The 20,860-nt window shown below is 37.2% G+C and overlaps 1 protein-coding gene across 3 annotated transcripts in view; it reads left to right on the forward strand.

Moving 5' to 3' along the window:
• Positions 1 to 20,860, forward strand: part of FAM91A1 (family with sequence similarity 91 member A1) — a 42,761-nt gene that overhangs the window by 14,380 nt on the left and 7,521 nt on the right. For all 3 annotated transcript variants that reach the window (XM_033126374.1, XM_033126373.1, XM_033126375.1), the window contains exons 9-20: positions 89 to 195; positions 1,830 to 1,868; positions 2,386 to 2,498; positions 2,943 to 3,058; positions 3,891 to 4,003; positions 4,845 to 4,931; positions 6,760 to 6,892; positions 12,181 to 12,329; positions 13,614 to 13,748; positions 13,886 to 13,999; positions 17,825 to 17,897; positions 19,695 to 19,844. In XM_033126374.1, the coding sequence (XP_032982265.1) occupies positions 89 to 195; positions 1,830 to 1,868; positions 2,386 to 2,498; positions 2,943 to 3,058; positions 3,891 to 4,003; positions 4,845 to 4,931; positions 6,760 to 6,892; positions 12,181 to 12,329; positions 13,614 to 13,748; positions 13,886 to 13,999; positions 17,825 to 17,897; positions 19,695 to 19,844 (1,329 nt within the window). The remainder of the gene's footprint in view (positions 1 to 88; positions 196 to 1,829; positions 1,869 to 2,385; positions 2,499 to 2,942; positions 3,059 to 3,890; positions 4,004 to 4,844; positions 4,932 to 6,759; positions 6,893 to 12,180; positions 12,330 to 13,613; positions 13,749 to 13,885; positions 14,000 to 17,824; positions 17,898 to 19,694; positions 19,845 to 20,860) is intronic.

Below are 20,860 nucleotides of genomic sequence, written 5' to 3' on the forward strand. Positions count from 1 at the left end.
AGGTTTCTCTTTTTAAGTAGATACTTGAATTATACTTTCTTGTTTTATAAAATTGTATCACTGAGAAAGTCTATTTTGTTTATTTTAGTTCCTCCTCTTGAAGGTTTTGTAATGAATCGAGTGCAAGGTGATTATTTTGAAACTCTACTCTATAAGATATTTGTTTCAATAGACGAGCATACTAATGTTGCAGAGGTAAGTGTGCCAAATGTCTTGTGAAAGAATTTAACCTTGAGAAAGATTGTAACGTAAGTTTATGTTAAAGTAGGCCAAATGTTAGTGATATGGTTAAAATGTTTTAAAAATCTATACATGGGTAGATCACAGAATTTCAGTACACTTTAATGTAATTTAATGTGCAAAATTTTAATTTTAATAAGTAACTGTTCTTCAGTTACTTTCTATGTATTTTAAATTTGGTAAATGACTTTTTGTCTGACTTTAGTCTTGTGCCGCATCACCTGAGGGACCACATATCCATGACAGTGGTCCCATAAGAGATAATGGAGCTGAAAAATTCCTATAACCTAGTGACACGGTAGCCTTCCTAAGGTCATAGCATAATTAACAACTGCTTTCTGTCGGTTTCAGTCTAGAGATACTAGTGCCATCAGCTTGGGGGCACTCACCTTTGCCCTGGTGAGCCTCTCACACACTTCTCCCCTTTCTAAACCAGTTTTACTGGTGGACCTACCTTTGTGGTTCTTACTGGCATTGCAAGATGCCATTTGGCAATAACCATTAGGAAACAGGTTTCCTAATGGAAGAAAACAGGTTTCTTACCGTGTTTCCCCGAAAATAAGACCTAGCCAGACCATCAGCTCTGATGCGTCTTTTGGAGCAAAAATTAATACAAGACCCGGTCTTATTTTACTATAATATAAGACCGGGTATAATATAATGTAATGTATAATAAATTAATATATCTAATAAATTAATATATAAATTAATATAATATAAAAAAGACTGGATATAATATAATATAGTATAATATAACACCGGGTCTTGTATTATATAAGTTTTATTAATTATATTAATTTTTGCTCCAAAGGACACATTAGAGCTGATGGTCAGGCTAGGTCTTATTTTTGGGGGAACACGGTACTTATAGGCCCTGGAACATACAAGGCACACAGCGAGGTCCAGGAAAAAACAAGTAGGCCAAATGATCCATTCCAGAAATCAAGTTCTCTGAAACAAAGGAACCTCAGTGGGGGAGGCATCCTGGCTCTTTAGCTGGTCCTGTGGCTAGAGAGAGCCAGCCTTGAGGTGGGTGCCTCTTTAAAATGGACAGCTAACTCAGGCACTTGCATTACAAAAAGAAAAGCCAACTGTCGGGCTTACACGACAATTACTCATATGTTTGTGGTGATGCAGGTGTAAACAAACCTACTGTGCCGCCCTGTGTATAAAAGTGTAGCACCTCTAATTACAGAAGTAGGCCCTGCCTTGTAGGGTTGTGGAATTCACTCGGTGCGTTCACACAAAGACCAAAGTGCCTAATATTTCATTTCTTAGGGTGTATCCCTGCCTTTAAGTGTCACATGACTATTGTAAAAGGACCGTGGACTATTGATTGCTCTAGGAATTTTCTTATTTTAAATGAGACAAAGTTAAAGAGTAAGGAGTCTTCAATTGTTAAGGTCACTACTTGGATTTATACTGCTCTGAGTGTCTTCGAGATACGGCAAGATACTATTTCAAAATTTATTCAGTCTTTCAGTTATTCATAATTTAAAATTTTGTTGATTATGGTTAACATGTCTGCTGTATCCGTAATATGCTAATGATTATAAGAATGTAAAACAATTTTCTATTTTATTTTCCAGCTTGCAAATGTCCTTGAGATAGACTTATCCCTGGTTAAGGTATGTGATTTTTATACTCTTTTTACTTACAGTGTAATTACTGAGTGCATTTGATTACAGGTTTGTGTCTGGATAAGGTACTGAGAAACGGAGGCAGTGAGGTTCTCTTTAGCTCTCAGAGGAGGTGTGCACAGTGGTGGGGTGCTCACAGGATAGAAAAGCACAGGACACGGGCCCTCAATCAGTATTCCATCCCACGGAGTGACAGGATCACTCACGTCCGTGGAGAGCTGCAAGCAGGCTGATTGGTGTTTTGTGATGAGGTCAGTTAGAGCAACAACTCCTGCTTTGCTGGGGGCCAATCTAGGGAGGGCTGGGCAGAGAAGCAGAAGCATTCCCTCTCCTACACATATGAAGACCTCAGAGGAAGAACAGGCCCACTGAAAATTCTTTTATCTGCTTGAGGGATGACAATGTTTGAGGAGCACTGCAGGCAGTCTGTGATAATATTTTATCTCTACAAGGATTCTGAGGTCTAATTTATTTTAAAAACTTATTCCCTTTATATTCCTTTCAGAATGCTGTTTCAATGTATTGCCGATTGGGCTTTGCCCATAAGAAAGGACAAGTAATAAATTTGGATCAACTTCATTCATCGTGGAGAAATGTTCCATCGATAAACAGATTAAAGTAACTCATTTATTTAGTATGAGATATTAGAGTTTCTTTTTGAAAAAAACAGTTTTACATACAACAGATGTACTTATTCACTGTCATTTGAGCTGAACCCGATATATTGGTTTTCAAGCTTGTGTGTGATGAATCTTTTTTAGAATCTGATGAAAGCTAAGAACCCTCTCCCCAGAAAAAAGCATATACAATATTTCACATATAATTTTAAAAGTTTCTCGAATTCCCTGAAGCCAGTAGGTCTTGGTTAAGAACCCTTGCTGTATGTGGGCAGAGCATTTCTGGGCTACATCTCAATTTCAGGCTCGAATATGACGGGATTTAGTCATCTTCCAGTCATATTCATGACTGGATGTTCATAATTTAAGTACTGACTTCAGTAGCTACTTTTATCTAAGATCATTTATACGATTTTTAAGAAGTGAATGATTTCTTCATTAATAGGAGTACTTTAGATCCACAAAAGATGCTCCTATCATGGGATGGCGGGGAAAGTAGGAGTCCTGTACAAGAAGCTTCGTCGGCTACTGACACTGACACAAATAGTCAAGAAGACCCAGGTTAGCAGTTACTCAGTTTAATTTGGAGTTTCTCTATAGATACGGCATGTGTCTGCACATAGACTCAGAGTGAACTCTCTCGACTTAGTTACTTTATAGTTCTCGTCTAGATTTCGTTCATTCAACATGCAGCCTTTGAATACTTACCAGGATGTTGGGTACCGTGCTCAGTCGTAAGGGTGTAAAATTGACAAGAATCCACCTTTGAAGAATTAAGTCTAGGGTGAGAGAAGGCGGTATGACCACAAAAACAACAGCAATGTGAAAAGAGTCACAAGTGCTTGTGGGGAGCAAAGAGGAAGAGCCCCCTAACTGCCTAGAGAGGTTCGAGAAGCCTTGGTGGAGAAGATGCTGTTTGGGCTAAGAATGAGTAAGAGCTGGCTAGCTGGTGACTGAGGGAAGTCCGTAGCATGGGCTAAGCACAAAAGGAGGCAAAGCACAGAGGACGAGGTAGCGGCCTCTGGTTTTGTGTTGAGGGAGGAGAGGGGCACAATGGCGGCTCCCATTCCTACCCCAAGTTACCTGAGCCAGGTGACTTCTCTGAAGAGGGTAGGCTAGCTAGTCTTATTGACCTGACAGTTTTCAAGTCTTGGTTTATTACTGGTTTTCAAGAAATTTACTATAAAGTGAGTGCCTTAAAATTTGTTTTTCAACTTTCTCTGTGTTGGAACTAGATAGGACTTGGGACCTCTTCTAATGTCAGTATTGCTTGTATTTAATTATGTACTTTGTGGTTATTCAGTAAAGGCAAAATGAAATAGTTTCTCATTCCAAATGATAAACAAAGACTAATTTTCATTCACTTGACTTAAAGTATGATTTTTCTTTCCAGCTGATACAGCCAGTGTGAGCAGTTTGAGTTTGTCCACAGGATATACAAAGCGTATCGCGTTCCTGTTTGACTCAACTCTCACTGCCTTTTTAATGATGGGAAATCTTTCACCAGTAAGTCACATCCTTGTTTAAATATCCAAATGTTTAAATAAAACTTAGATAGAAAATAATTCACTGCTCTTCTATCCTTTTAAGTCCTTGATTTATTCCTGAAAACTCAGCTGCCTTTGTTTTATATTCCTTAGAGGCATGTAATCACTTTTTTTTTTTTTTAAGATTTTATTGGGGAAGGGGAACAGGACTTTATTGGGGAACAGTGTGCACTTGCAGGACTTTTTTCCAAGTCAAGTTGTTGTCCTTTCAATCTTAGTCATGGAGGGTGCCGCTCAGCTTCAAGTTATTGTCCTTTCAGTCTTAGTTGTGGAGGGCGCAGCTCAGCTCCAGGTTCAGGCGCCATTGCTAGTTGCAGGGGGCGCAGCTCACTATCCCCTGCGGGAGTCGAGCCGGCAACCCTGTGGTTGAGAGCCCACACTCCAACCAACTGAGCCATCGGGAGCTCAGCAGCAGCTCAGCTCAAGGTGCCATGTTCAATCTTAGTTGCAGGGGGCGCTGCCCACCATCCCTTGCGGGAGTCGAGTAATTGAACTGGCAACCTTGTGGCTGAGAGCCCACTGACCCATGTGGGTATCAAACCGGCAGCCTTTGGAGTCAGGAGCATGGAGCTCCAACCGCCTGAGCCACCGGGCCGGCCCCTGTAATCACTTTTTAGTGAGGGCTGCTTTTGTAGTTAGAAGAATCAGCCCCTCACCCCACACACCCTTCAGTTTAAATATATTAGAAAGAATAATATAAGATGCCGTGCTCAGTATAAAAATGGAAAACTAGAATTGTAATGACTTGTATCGGTACTAAGATACATTTTAGTTTTTTTGTTTTTGTTTCTTTATTTCAGAACTTGAAAAGCCATGCAGTCACAATGTTCGAAGTTGGCAAACTCTCAGATGAGTCCCTGGACAGCTTTCTTATAGAACTGGAAAAGGTAGATCTAGATTACTGTTACTATTGTTGGATATCAGGGCACTTGAAACCTTTTCTTGCCTGATAAAACATCAGTTACTGAGTATGTCGATTTATGGTATGTTCTTGCTCATTCCTCCAGTATTCTCATCTGCATACTGGGGCAGTCATTTAGACTTAAACATACTGAGTGGATGAGGGAATTCTGTGATGTTAAAAATGATTTGTATATTTAACTCATCTAATTCAGCATAACTTGATAGGATGAAGAAATTGGGTATAGAAATCTTAGTCTAGTGTAATTTTTTAAATTGCTTTTTTCTGAAATAGCCTTTAGTTTTTATTTTATTTTATACTTTTTGGTTTGACTCTAAGATCTCCTCTTAAACAGTTTTATTAGAAGTTTTTGTTCCATCTTTCTTATATCTGGAACAATGTTCCAGGTACCATGTTTACGTCCACTCTCCACTATCCCTTTTAGTGTCGTGAAGACTTGAGCCATATTTTTGCTCTTAACAACTTTTCCCCCTGTGGGTATAAAAGGAGTTTCCCTTAGCTCTACATCTTGGTATTTTTCATTCCCTAGATAGTCTGTTCTCTGCTCTTCTTTATGCAAACAGTTTGTGTGCCTAATCTGTCCCTTGACTAATAGTTTTGGTACCTTTTATACTTTAGTGGTGAACTCTTTGTATTAAATGTGCTGTTTAGAGACCTTTTGATGATTTTTGTAATTTCTTTATATCTAAAAAAAAAAACTCCCATGACATTTTTTTCATTGCTCCTTCTCCGTGGGATTTTTACTTTTTTAGGGTGGAAATATATTTGAGGTAATCCTTGTTATTAATTGGTCTCTTTTACTTTTAAACTTCCATTCCCTCAATACTTTTAATACCTTGTTAAGCCCATTTCTTACTGTGTGTCATCCATTGCCAGTAATTTTTTTATGTTCTAGTACACTTTTTTCTTTTCCAGCACATTTAAGTTGTTTTCCTGATTTTTATTTTTCTCACCCCAACGAGGCTTTTATCAAATACAGCAAGTGGGAAGATCACTTCTACTGTTTATATAGCTGTACTCTTTTTTACCACATAGTCGTTCTGGGGAAAGCCTCTGAGTCTGAAGTGTAGTTTTTAAAAACAATTTCTTAGCTACTTTTTAAGAAGCTTCATGTTGATTAAACTTAGTTGGTTGATCTTATTAATTTAATGCAAATCTGATTTAGTTATTTCCCCCCTGTAGACCTGTCCTTCCATTTTCTGTGTTGTTTTTGGGATGTACGTGTGTTTATATATTAAACAGGTGACTGACAGGGTCAGAAGAGCATGTGTTAAAGTGTAAGATCAAGGAAGGCAGGGGTTTTGTTCAGTACTCTCTCCTCACATCCGAGACAGATTATAGCGTAATAGGGATTCAGTGAATCCTTGTTGAATGAATTCAAGCTGTTTGTTTAGCAATGGTGAACAGCTTGATGAGAATTAGAGGCATAAAGGTAACCATGGATTGAAGTACTTTTCTGCATGAAGCGGACTATATAGATCTTAGAGTATTTTAAGCATCCTATTTAAATCATACATGGGACATATAACTTAGATAATGGTGTGATTTAGCATTATTTGGTTGCTAAAATTGTTAGTTTTCTTTGTCTGGGTAATTTCTGTTATCTTTAAAGATGTAGTCAAGTGGAAACTCAACCGAGATTGAGGTTAATAATTTATTTCAGTATTGCCTGGGCAAATTTTTGACTTACTGCTTTTTTTTAAATATCTTAATAAATCTACTGTATGGTTATATATTAGGATAAATGTTATGATGACAATATTTGTTGCAAAATTTATTTTCTTTTGGTTTAGGTTCAGAGCACCGGTGAAGGAGAAGCACAGAGATATTTTGACCACGCACTTACTTTGAGAAACACAATACTGTTTCTTCGTCACAATAAAGATCTGGTTGCACAAACCGCACAGCCAGACCAACCCAATTATGGTATGATAAATATACTTGATTCTGAAGACATGATCCTATGGAACATTTTTCTAAGAAATTAAACAGGTCATGCTCACTTATTTAATCCTCACGTATTTAATACATTTTGTACAGACAGAATATTGAATTTTTAACTAGAGCTTCTTTTATGAATTTCTTTGCTCATCAACCGTTTCTTACCTTATTTTACTTTTCCTCCTTTCTTAGATGTTACTGACATTTGTAGTATTTAAATCTGATTAGTACCTATAAAAAGGGTTGGCGTGTTAATTTGTTTAAATAGCTGGGTAGAATTGAGAACAGGTATCAGTTCAGAGGGGTGAACAAATGCCAAAATTGAGTTAATTTAGGAAGCATAAAATTTCAAGAATGAAGTATTTCACTGTATAAACGTAATAAATAGTTTCCTATTCAAATGCCGCTGTAATATTTACTGAAGTATTTTACTTTATAAAGTAAAACGAGTAAAAGAAAGCAAGTAGCCATTTTAATCTATCGGTGTACTCCAACGTGGCTGTGCCTAAGTTTGCATTCTCAGTTTGGGGATAGCTAGGGAGTTTCCAAACATTAGTTGAACTGATGGTATCATCAACATTTCAGGTTCTGACTCAGCAGGTTCTGAGTTGTGGGATGGCACCCAGGTCTGTGTGTTTTTAAAAAGGCGCAGTGGCTTGGGCACCAGTGTAAGAGCATTTGGCTCAAGTCCTTGGACATTCAAAAGAGTTGCGTCTTGGGATGTCATGAATTTTTAGCATCACTATAACATTAATTCCACTCATTCTTTTCATTTACCAGAACGTTCTATTTTCTAGCCCAAAACCGTCAGTTTCTTAGTCATAACCATTTTTATTCCACTTCTTTCACCAGCATCTGGCTTTCTTCTCAGCTCAATTAAAAAAAAAAAAGAAAAAATAAGACAGAGTCAAATGTCACTTCATAAGAATTGTATAGGTGAGAACGAAGATGCTGGGTAGTTTAGCAAATTGAGGCAGGCCACACTCAATATCTAATGACTCACTTTTGCAGCCTGAACATGTCTGGTTCAGAATTGTAAATCACTATATGCTGGGGCTCTTTCTGAGATTATTCATAAATAGTTAAAACTGAGAATATTATATCACCAAATTCCAAGCAAGAGTCTGAAGCATTTATTAATCAGCATTTGTTGATAGTAAGCATTTTTTGGCCACCAAGTATTAGATCATGTTATCTAACAGCGAGTGGCACAGTCTTGAAGATGTCTTTGGATGATTTTTATATCCAAAGACATCTTCAAGACTTTGCCACTCGGGGCACCGTTTTTGGGACTTGTAGTGACTTATGGAGATAATAGGTTAGAGTATTTGAAATAGTCTGTTATAGCCATCTTGAAATATTTTGTCCTTTGTGCCCATCATAGCTTTGGAAATGTTAGAGAGTGCTAGTGAGCAGCCAAGTGTAATTCGTGTACAGGTAAAGAAATTGAAGCTTATCTTGGTTAAATCTCCTTCCCATGTAGTCATTAAAGCCTATGTGATTAATAAATGGAAGGGCTGGGACTTAAATCCATGTCTCTTGAGTTTTTTCCTTTCTTGTGTCCCTTATATTATCTTCTCTTGAACACTAAGCTTTTTATTGATTTATTCATAAACAATCTGTTACTTAGTAGTCTGGGCTAAACGTTTTTTTAATCACAAATAGTCTAAATAACTTAACTGACCATCCCATACGTTAAATGGAAAACCTAAACCTATTGTATATGGATGCAATTAAATAAAATTGTAACCTTTCAGGTAGGTTTAAATAGTTGACTGTTTCTGGCACTAGTTGGAGCTTTCATTGTTTAGAATAATTGGTGAGGCTCTGAAGTTAAAATGTGAGTGACTCCTCCCCTTAAGACCAAATCTGCAAATATTTGTGAAGTTTCATTCTTTTAACCAGCCTTTCTTAACTGGGGTGCCTCATTAGAACCACAGAACCTCATTAGAAACACAGAAAATGATTTGGCTATTTCTCAATTTTTCTAATGGTGGTGTATAACTAGTACAATTCTAGATGCTTAGAAAAGAAGGCTATTCATTCCATGCAAAGAATAACAGGGCGTTAGGGTTTAATGCTCTCCATGATGAGAAAGGTTTCTTTCTGTAGGTGCTGGATGTGATAACTTAATCTTACATTTTTAAAAAAATAAATTCTGAAGTATTGGTGTTTTTAGCATCTTTTATTAGTAGAAAGGATTTTCATTTAAAATCACTAATTGTAGTGTGTTTCATGTAGTGCTTGTTATTCACGGTAAAGCAAAAGCCTCTTAAGATATTATAGAAGCAAGCCTCTGATGTATGTGGAAAGGACCAGTTTCTTAGTAATCACTTGGTTTTAGCAAGCGTGAGGTTCTGCTTCAAAATGAAAGCAATGTGTAGTCTAACTTTTTTCATTTAATAAGCATAATTTTTTTCAGATATCTTTGATTTATAAAAGACGTCTTTCTGCTAGGATCAATATAAGTCAGACATAAAAGCCACTCTTTGTAATTTGGGCATCTAGTGCTGTGGAGTATTTAGAAATTAAACCACATTTGTAGAAAAGCAATCACGGTTGCAAAATCTTGTTCTAACCACCACCAGCTCTTTAGACCTCCTTGCTTCTCCTTGTATTCATTAAATATTTTCTATACTTGATATTGACGATGTTGACTTTTACGTGAAGGTTAAGAAATCCCCTCACCTTTTTGTGTTTTGGTAAAGGGCTTACTGCAAGGACTCACGCTTTCCCCATATAACTTAGATCTAAGTCTCCATGTGCTCCTCCCTTCCTTCCCTATGACAAGGCCAGACAACTGTCCAGATTCCCTCTGCCTCATAAACAATGAGCTGAACTGCTGGGCTTCGCTGATCAAGCAGAACAAAATGCTTGGTGAAGGTCAACTTTGGTTAAGGTTCTCTGCTTGTTTCAGGCCACTGAACTAGGACCTACCCTCAGCCTGAGCCAGCACACAGCCCTTCCTGTAAAATAGGCTGACTTCATAGCATAAAACTTTCTCTGATCTATTATTCTGTACCCAGTCCTTCCATCCTGCTTCCCTGCACCTGATTCTTTCTAGCTCCTGAAGACCTTATAAGCATGATGTTCTTTTTCTATTGCAGTCGTCCCTTCTAATAATAGTTCCTTAAAATGATCCTTGAATAAAGTCTCTCCTCACTAAGGTTTTTTTATCTGACAACATTTTTCCACTCATGACTGTTTTATCATTTCTGTTTCATTCTTAAATCAAAGTAAATGTGTTTGTACTGGATTTGTTTGTACTTAATCAAACATGGATTTCTCTAGTGTTTATGGAATTTGTTCCCTTCTCTCCTTTTCCTAAGCTCCATGCTGATCTCTCTCATTTTACTCCAGGCTACACCCTCTGCTCCAGCCAGACTTGTCTGTGAACCATTTCTCACTCTCCTGCCTCCACCTTGTTTTCCAGGTGTGGGCCAGGTGCTCTTCCTGACGTCTGCACGACTCTTTCCTCTATTAAATCACAGACTGGATTTTTTTTAAATACGTTATTTGGAAATATTTTAAATTTATAGCACATTTGTAAGAATGAGAACAGTGTAATTACTTGTAACCCAAACTTTTGGAGTGATTTGCATATAATTTAATTCAGGGTATATTTCAGAATGGGGCTATTCCTTTACATCAACTCCAGGAGATTTAATATTGATACAGTAATCTGCCATTCGTAGTCCAGTGTATCATTTGACCCAGTAATGTCCTTTATAACATTTCCCGCCTCAGGTACAGGATGTAGTTTAAGATCAGATAACTGCATTTCATTGCCATCTCTCCTTTATCTCCTTTATTCTGGAACAAATCCATAAGCTTTTTTTTATCCTTTATGATATTCTTATTTTTTAAGAATATAGTCCCTTTTTGTTGGTTTTATAGAAAGTTTCTCACCTTGGGTGTGTGTGGTGTTTCCTCGTGATTAGATTCAGGTTATGCTGTCACGTCCAGAATATTACATAAGTAATGCTGTGTCATAGGGTATGGCACCTGCAGGCGTGTGATTCCCACTGCTTCCCACTGTTAATTTTGATCACCCAGGCAATGCGTTTTTTGATTTCTTTAGTGTGTAGTAAACTATTTCCCCCCCCATAACTAATAAGCAATACTTTAAGATGATGCAAATGTGTCCTACTCCTCATCAATGTTTCCTCCTAGATTTATATAGCTTCCCTTGATGATTCTTGCCTGAAGCGTTCTTTACTGTGATGGTTGCAAATTGATCATTTTTTCCAATTCTAGCACTTTTTCCATGTTTGACAGTTGGTACTAAGCATTCTTTTATAGTCTTCGTGTGGATTTATGAATTCCTGTTTTTTCGGTGATTTATAGTTATTCCTGTCTCTTATTTTAGTGCTCCAGTTACCCCAGATTTTGCCAGTGGGATTTCCTTCAAGCTGGCTCTTGTCTCCTTGTGCCATGTCTCCATCTTTTAAAAAAAAAACTTTTTTACAGCAATTTTTTTTTTTACTTTCTGGCAAAATAGTCTGACCTTGTACTTCTGCCCCATCCCTGGACAGGTTTCTTTTACTGGAGTCAGGTATTAAAGACCAAGATCCTGGCACTAGCTATGCTCAAGGTTTCTAGGCCCTTTCAGCAGACCATATATTTTTCTTAGATTCATTCTTGCTTGATATGGGAGGTGGGCTAACTTGATCTTCTGAAATTTCTTTCAACTTTAAATATCTCTTTTTAGAAAGTAAGTAGGATTGCTATTTTCCAAAAGAATTAAGAATGGGAAAGTTGGGGTTAAAATCTGTTGTATGCTGAGTGAATTCATGGTTTATGGACCAGCAGTCTAGAGCATATATTTCTAAAGGAGGAACTCTTGTTCCTATGATAAGTTCAGAATAGGGCTGTGATGCTCTTTGTAGGGACTGATAATTGGGGGAGGGAAGGACATAGCTTTCTTGTGGCACTTTAGGCTTTCATAATTTGCCATTGCCCTGGTGTGGCTGGGATTGGAGAGGAAGAAAGATAAAGCAAGCACTTTTTAGTAGTAGAAGGTAGCCTAAAGAAACACCAGGAGACAGTTATCTTTCTTAGACCAGGGAATAAAGACTAATAGTTTTAAATTTTTTAAGTGTCTTCTTAGTAGTCCCTTAGGAAATTTGGCACTTGTAGTAGAGATATTCTACCTTAAGTTTTTTTGTGTGTTTTTTTTTAAATCTAAAGGCAGTTATCAAGATTTCATCTTAGACGTTTTTGTTTCACATTGTCAGTTTTTCATTTTATGTGTGTGCTTGATCATAATTCAGGTTTTCCTCTGGATCTCTTACGCTGTGAAAGCCTTCTTGGTTTGGACCCTGCAACTTGCAGCAGAGTTCTAAACAAAAATTACACACTACTTGTTTCCATGGCTCCTCTCACCAATGAAATTCGACCTGTCAGCAGCTGCACGCCTCAGGTAAAGACCCACTTGGAAGATGGCTGCTGCTGTCCTTTCATTCTCCCTCGTGGTGGCTTGAGGAAGAGGTTTAACAGTCTTATTCTGTTGATTCTTAATTTGTAGATACCAAATAATAAAACCACTGACTCAGATGGCAGTTATGTATTTTATGCTGTTATGTTCAATTTGTGAGGTATAATTGGTACATTTTATTTATCTAGTAATTTGTGACACAGTAGATTAAAATTTGCTTCATGAATGTAGTATTTTAAAGAAAATGTTTTTGGATGCTCTAAGAAGGAAGTCTGGATTGCCTTGGGCTAAGGGTTAAGATAAATTCAGTTAGGAAAAATGAAATGTTTTAGAAATGGGGTTCTGATGCTAAATAAACTGAAAAGACAAGACTGTACTGGAAAGCTAGAACTCCGATTATCTTTAAAATTTACTTGTGAAAATGACTTCCAGTTTTTTACTTTTTAAAAATAAATCAGTTGTGTTGATTTGTGTACTTGGAAAGGACATTGTGGCCTGTACCATTTTCAAAGAGTGGGGGTTATGTTGATCTTCTTCAGTGTTATCTGCTGCCTGGTTTCCTAGATGTGCAAGGTTTAATGGTGTAGAAGAAAGGAAGGGATTCTTGTACTAGGGTGATTTTGTTGCCTGTGCTGGTCTGACTGCCTCAGTGAGCACCCCCTCACCTCCACATTTGTCCTATGTTCAGCAAGAGTGGTTATATGTTTGCATTTACCAACCTTTTAAAAAAAAATAATTCTTTGTGTGCCCCTTCCAAACCTACCCCACTGCACACTTCTTTCTGTTACTCTTTAACACAACCTCTAGGCGTAGTAGGAATTCAGGAACTGCAAATGAATGGAAAGAATCCCTTTTGTGAGAAATTGGATGTGATTAATAGTAATAAAGAACATTTTGATATGGGGCTTACTTTATGCCAAGTACTATTTTAAACTTTTTTGAGCAACCTTACAATGTCCCTGTGAGGTAGAGATTTTATTGCCCACTGTATTACACAAGAGCAAAATGAGGCATAGAGAGCCTAAGTAACCTTAAAGCTGAGGGGATGAAGCCAAGTTCAAACCTTGGTTGTCTACTTCAGAGGCCATTCTCCTAATTGCCGTGATAAGATGTGCTTTCTCGGTTCCAATATAAAATTTATTTTCATAAGGCTAATAGCAACATTTATATGAGGCATTAGCTGCTTATAGGACTATACTTGGTCACTTGAGAAATTTGGCTTCCTTAAATAAGTATTGCAACTTTACCTTATCTGTTTTATGATTATAGCATATTGGACCAGCTATCCCAGAAGTCAGTTCTGTCTGGTTTAAACTGTACATTTACCATATCACTGGGCAGGGACCACCATCTCTTCTACTGTCCAAAGGTACAAGACTTCGAAAACTGCCAGAGATATTCCAGGTATGTTATGTCGGGTTTTTGTTGTTTGTTTAATTATGTTTGAGGAGGGTAGAAATTGGTAAGCAGTATTAGAGATAACTTTATTCTTTTCTTTTTTCTAAATGCCGTTTAATATTTTATTCATTTCTTTCCCATAGGGTTATGATCGACTGCTAATAACATCTTGGGGTCATGACCCTGGGGTTGTTCCTACGTCAAATGTGCTCACGATGTTGAATGATGCTTTAACACATTCGGCGGTTTTGATTCAGGTACAGGTACTTTATTTCAAATGGTTAATTTTGGATTTTTATTTTAAAGATCACAATTTGTCTAGCTTTCTGCTGAGTTCCAATCAGAAGTCAGTAATTTGAAATGTGTAAAGCTGAAAGCAAGGAATCGGATCTGGGTTTTAGTCCTGGCTTTTGTTCTGCAGTGTGAGTGGGGAGATACAATTCACAGGGCATACAGTTCAACAATGTAAAGTACACAGTTCGGTGGTTCTTAGTATAATCACAGATATATCTACACTTACCACTGTGCTCAACTTTAGATCATTTTCATCATCTCAAAAAGAAATCCCGCAGTGTTAGTTCTCAGGCCCCTAAGCCCCCCCCCCCACCTCCGCCCCAAACAATACTAATCTACTTGCCGTCTCTCTAGAATGCCTGTCCTGGGAGTTTCATATAATCATGGAATCATATAATATGTGGTCTTTTGTGTCTGGCCTCTTTTACCTAGCAGAACGTTTTCAAGATTCATCATGTTATAGCTTGTATCAGTATTGCATTCCTTTTTATGGCAAAATGGTCCCTTGTATGAATACACCACATTGTATTTATCTAGTCATCATCGATGGACATTTTGAACAGTTGTTTCCACCTTTTGGCTATTATGAATAATAGTAATTGCTGTTATAAACATTCATATACTGGTTTTGTGTGGACATGTTATCAGTAACCTTGGGTATGTGGCTAGGAGTGGAAATGCTGGGTCATGTGATAACTCTGTGTTTAACTCTTTAAGGAACTTCCAGGCTGTTTGCAAAGTGCCCGCACCATTTACAGTCCCATCATCACTTGGTATTGGCTGGCTTTTTTATGAGAGCCACCCTAGTGGGTGTGAAGTGGTATCTCACTGTGGTTTTGATTTGTATTTTCCTAAAGACTAATGATGTTGAGCCTCTTTTCATGTGTTTGTTGAGCTGTGAGACATTTTGGAGATACTCCTTTTCTGTTTAGTTTCCCATCTGTAAAGTGGAGATGGCAATATCTGCTGTGTAATAAAAAATAATAGTAACAATAGCTGATGGTGAGGTAAGAAACTTGCAGGATTATTGAGGGAATGAAGTGAGAATGCATGTGTGAAGTATGCAGCATACTTTCTGGTACATAGTAGGTTCTCAATAAAGGTTTCATTCATTCATTTAACTAACATCATATGTGCCATATTCTATGCTAATTAACGTGGATATACAAATGAGCTCCTTGCATTCAAGGAGCTTAAGTCTGGTGGGAAAAGTTGCATAAGTAGTCAGTTTCAGTTTCAGTATTTTTGCTGAGTGCTGAATAGAATTGTATCCAGTGGAAGCACTAAAGAGAAGTACTCAGGGGAAAGGCTTAGGGGCAGCTCCTTAGAGAACATGAGACCTGGCTGAGTTATAAAAGGATGATTTAGAAGAGAGCCAGGCCAGGCAGAGGGGTCAGCATGAATAAATCTCTGGACAGAGGTGTTTTTTCTTTTTCTTCATGGCTGCTTCCCTGGTGCCTAGAGCAGAGCCTAGCCTACAGTACTTGCTCAGTGAAGTGTTTTGCCTGTAGGCCCTGGAGTGCGGTGCCCTGAACCATCTAGCCATAGAGCTTAGACGTTACCCTACAGATTGATGGCAGCCAGTAACCAGTGCCGAGCAGGGCATTACTGTGGTCAGTTGTGTTTTGGGAAGATCACCCTGGAGACTTCGTTGAGAATGGTTGGGTGAGGGAAGATGCCTGAAGCAAGAGGACCAATCAGGTTCAGTGCAGGAATCCAGATAAGAGATGACAGCAGCCTCGGTCGGGAAGTGGTCATAAGAATTGAAGGGAGGAAATGGATTTAAAAATGACTACAAATATAAAATTAATAGAATTGATCAGATGTCTGAGAAGGATATGGGCAGAGGAAGAGAATGATTCCTGGGGTATTTGGCTCGTGAAGGTGGGAGAATGGTGATATCACCGCTTGAGAGAATACAGGAGGAAGAGCCAGTTCATGGCGGCTGGTGGTGTGTTGTGCTGTGGGCACGTTGGGTGTAAAGGTTCCTGTGGGACATTTGGGTCGTAGAGAAACCCAGTAGGTAATTGAAAATATTCTGAAATTCAAGTGAGAGGTTGCAGAGGAGACGCGGACTTGAGTGTCAGCGTATAATGGTAGTTGAAACCATGAGAGAGGAGACGTTAGCCCCCGGGGACAGCATGGAGGAGGGGCAGTGGTGGGAGACAATGTCACAGAATGGGTTAGATGCAGACTTAAGTCACACTGCTTAGTAATCGTGGGCAAGTTAAATAACCTTTTTGAACTTCAACGACCTCACCTGCAAACCGGAGACTAAAAGTTCCTATCTTTATAAGGTTGCTGAAAAGCATGACTGAGATGGATAATCTGCACACAATACTTAGTCCTGTGTTTAGCACATAGGATCTCACAAATTGTCAACTCTGATGGTTGTGGTAGTAAAGGAAAGAGAGGGAGAGAGAATTTTAAAGTGTTCGTTAAGGAGTTTTTCTTTTGCTATAAAAGAGTGCCTCCTTTATTAAATTCTATGGAAAAAATTCACCTTGCTGGAACTTAAAACATAACAGAATTAAGATTTTGATGCAAACCATGCTTTTATTATAACCATCTTGTTTAGGGTTTAAATCATAAATGTGTCAGTGGAATAGAAGCAGGTGTCAGAAATATATATTCAAGTTGTTATATGAACGAACTATTAATAAATGAGTGATTTTTCTCTGAAATTATTTTTTTTCTTTTATATAACAGTATCTTGACTTTGAATAATGTATGAATCTCTTTTAAAAGGAAAAAAATGTATAGGTTCCCAATGTTAACTTAAATTTTTTATTGTAATGAAACTACATATAAATATAAAATTAAATTGTTTATGTTTATTCTTACACAACCATAAAACCAAAACAAATTTAGGGATTGAATACAAAAAAACTTTAAAACTAACAAAATTCAAATGAACAACATGAATTGAATGTAATGGATGAAACTAAATTATTTGTAGCATAGGAGTGAGGTGGTTATACTCAGATTTTTTTAATTTAATTTTTGAATTGATGTGTAGTCATATGATTAAAAAATAAATCACTAATAAATGATGCACAGAGAAACACTGCCCTTCTAACACCGTCTACTCAGTTCCCTCTCCCCATCTCTCTCCAAATCAGATAACCAGTTATTAGTTCCCACTGTGCCTTTCTAGAATTTCTTTATGCATGTGCAGGCAATTACACACTGATGTGCCCTATGTGTTTTTCACTTAGCAATAGGAGATCTTTCCATCTCTGTTCAAAGGAGCTTCCTCTTTCTTATTTGCAGCTGCACTGAAAATACATACATTCATTTTTTTAACCAGTTCCCCTAGTGACAGGCATTTTGTTTGCTTGTGATTATATATAATGTTGCAGCAAGTAATTTTGAATGTATGTCATTCACTGCAGATTTTTGAGTCTCACGCCTCTAATCCATGGTATGCCAGGTGTCTATGGGGACTCTGCCAGCACTTTCCCCACAGAACTACAGCTACCCCTATACCAGTTCACTTGGTCTCATTCAGTAGCCACTTGGCTAACTCCTGATTTGCCTGCTAAATCAGCCTCCTTATTTTTCATTAGCCCATACACTCAATTTGAGACAGATTGCCTTATAGTTTAATATGCACTTAAGATTGTCTTTGCATGTGGGAGAAAAATACAAAATTATTGAAAGCATTTTGACGGAGTATTAATGCAGAATATGCCATCACGTGGCACAATCTTTTTTATTGTTTGAATATCTGTTATTAGAAATGTAGGTTCTCATGTACCTGTCAACTTGTGTTTCTTCATGTTTAGGGACATGGTTTGCATGGGACAGGAGAAACTGTCCACATACCGTTTCCATTTGATGAGACAGAACTACAAGGAGGTACCTCACTTCTGATTTGTTCTATCAATTTGACCTCTTTATCATTAATCTTTGTCAACAGTTTTTGGGGAAAAACAGCAAAAAGTAGATGTTTAAAATTTTGAAGTTGTGGGGTCTTACCATTCTTACCATTTTAAAGAGTTTTGGCAAAAGGTATTTTCCTGTCATGTGCCTTTTCCCACAAAGAACTAAGAGATAAGACTCACGTAGGACCTATGAGGGAATACTAGTCTGTCTTGGAGATGAAGAGAATAAGTGGGTACCTGTCTAGGTGGAAAACTAGGTTTTCATTTCCTTTTATTTATTTATTTGGAGGTTGGGGGAGAAGACAAGTCATAGGGAAGGTTTTATGCTTAGGAAGTTGATATTTTTTACCTTCCAGTGTTACATAGTGGTTTTCTCTCAGAGGCTTTTAAAAGTAATTTAGAAATGGATGCTAATGAAAGTTTGTATACTACTTCACAGTTTACAGAGCACTTGCATTTATTTCCTGTTTCAACATTTATTTTTGCTGTTAGGATTTGAGTGGATTGCAGAGTCTGAGCTAAATTAAGCTGGTTAGAATCAAGGGGGGGAAACGCTACAGTATTTGATGAAAGATGCTCAGAGAATTTCTGTAAAAGCGAATTCATTCTTCCTTTTGTCTAATATAGAAGCTATCTTTCCTCTGTTGAATATTAAGAAAGTGTATATATTCAGAAGAAAATTACTATCTGATTAAAACTTAACATATTTATATAGCACTCGTGTTTCCTGTTCTATGCAAAACTGCTGTTCTGTGATCGGTTTCTCTGGTTTTTAGAACCATATTGCTTAGATTTCAAGAGAGCAGTGAATGGTTCAAGTAATTGAACTTGTGTTAACTCATATAAGAATTTGCTGCTCTTACAAAATGTTGGTCACCACTGCCCTGCCCCCAAAGTAGGGAAAAGGAAGAAGATTTTCATAAATATCTTTTTCTTTTCACATGGCTAGACTGCAGAAGCAGCCCATTTGAAATTAAGTGTTCTGCTTTGGCTGTTGTGCATAAATATGTACAATATTTGGAGAAGAGAGTTTTCTCAAACAAAAAATAGCCACATTTCAGAAATAAGTATTTCTCTGCAACTGAACGTTGCTGTTTAATCGTCTGATACTTTATATATTCTGTGGGAAAAAATAATTGTTCACCTGAAGATATAACGTAGCGACAACAGGATCTTAGAAATCTCAAGAACTGAATGATAGATCTCTTGCCTTAGGAGATTATTTTTTGAATTATAAAAAATAAATCTTCATACTTGGGTATAGAGCATCTTTCCTTTTTTTAATAAGTTCACATATTTTTGAGAATGTGAGCTAATAATACTGAAATAATTTATTAGGAATATAATTTCAGGTATATTGTTAGCTTCAGTTTCAATAAGAGTAAATGTACTTTTCTTAAATTAAAAAATATATAATGTGTATATAATACATTTCCTGGTAGAAGCCCGCCAGGTAGGTATTTGAAGCAGAATAGAACCACAAAGAGAAGCATAGAAAATCTGCTTCTGACTGGCTATGTTTGCTTACTTAGCAGGTAATTTGTTCTGATACAACAAATACCTCCTGACGGCTAAACATATGTTATATGTGTACAGCTTCCTTTTACATTGACAGATATTTGGTCATTGGAATCAGTCTTGATAGATTAAAGTATAAAGGTAGTTCTAGGAATTGTATAATAAAAGGAAAGTAAGTGTATTTCAGTTTTTCATGTCGTGTTATTTTATAAAACTGTTCACTTATAATTTGATGTCAATTCTTTGTTCGTAGAGTTTACTCGTGTCAATATGGGTGTTCATAAAGCATTGCAAATACTAAGGAACAAAGTGGACTTGCAGCATTTTTGTGGATATATCACCATGTTGAATGCCTCGAGCCAACTTGCCAACAGAAAACTCAGTGATACTTCTGATGAGAGAGGTTAGCCAATAGTTGGGTTCTTTGAATGAAGATAATTGGTATTGAATTTATCGCAATCTTAATATTTAAAAAGCTGGGAAACCTTTGTAGGGGTGTTGAATTATTTAATACTTAATGTTTTTTCCACTGAAGAATGAGAAAATATTCTGTGACATTATTTGGACAAACAGCTGTTCAGTGGAGAAAATACTAAGTGCATCACTAAAGAAGTGATACCTGGGTTTGGAATACATAATGGTTATTAGGTTTTAGCCCTTTGTTGTCTTATCTATGTTTATAGACTTTATATTAAGTTCCTTTATGGGGTGATGGTTTCACAGTTTTAGTTTCTTTGTAAAAATGTTTCCAAAATAGAATTAACAGTTTTTCCCTTTTATCCTTTTATCTTTCTGTCAAAGATACCATTGTCTCAGTTACCCTGGCTTACAATTGTATCTTTGTCTCATCCTCCTTTTTCCACTCTGTCTAGCGAGCTTCCAAGTTCTGTGAAATAGTCTTTAGAAATGTCTCTCATATCAATTTCTTCTCTCTCTCTTTTTTCCTTCTCTCTTTTTTAATTCTCTATAACTGCCATTCTAGTTAGAGTGTTGGTTCTTTAAATATGTATTATTGTAGTCGTTTCCTGCTTAGCCTTCTGGTTTCATTCTTCTTCTTTCTATCTCTAATCTGTCCTGCATGTTGACAACAGCTAATTTTCCTTGGATATATTTTTCTTCCTTTTGAATTAATTTTTTTTTTCTTTCAAATCACTCTTTCATGCTTACTAATTGTTTCTGCTCTGACATAATTTTGGCTTGAATGTGGCTTTGGTTGCTGTGGTACCATCTCTGGTCCACAACTCTAAAAAACCTTGCAGTTCCAAGTGTTGATTAACTGTATTCCCTGAGCCTCTTGGTTTGAAATCCTGAGAAAATACTAATTGCCAGCCATCCAATGATTGAATTGGCTCTCTCTGAGTTAGGTGTCCACTGCTGGTCCATTTACCTTTGGCCAGAGAATTTGTGTAACTTTCAACA

Source organism: Rhinolophus ferrumequinum, chromosome 14 (assembly GCF_004115265.2).
Source record: "Rhinolophus ferrumequinum isolate MPI-CBG mRhiFer1 chromosome 14, mRhiFer1_v1.p, whole genome shotgun sequence".
NCBI classification, from domain to species: Eukaryota; Metazoa; Chordata; class Mammalia; order Chiroptera; family Rhinolophidae; genus Rhinolophus; species Rhinolophus ferrumequinum.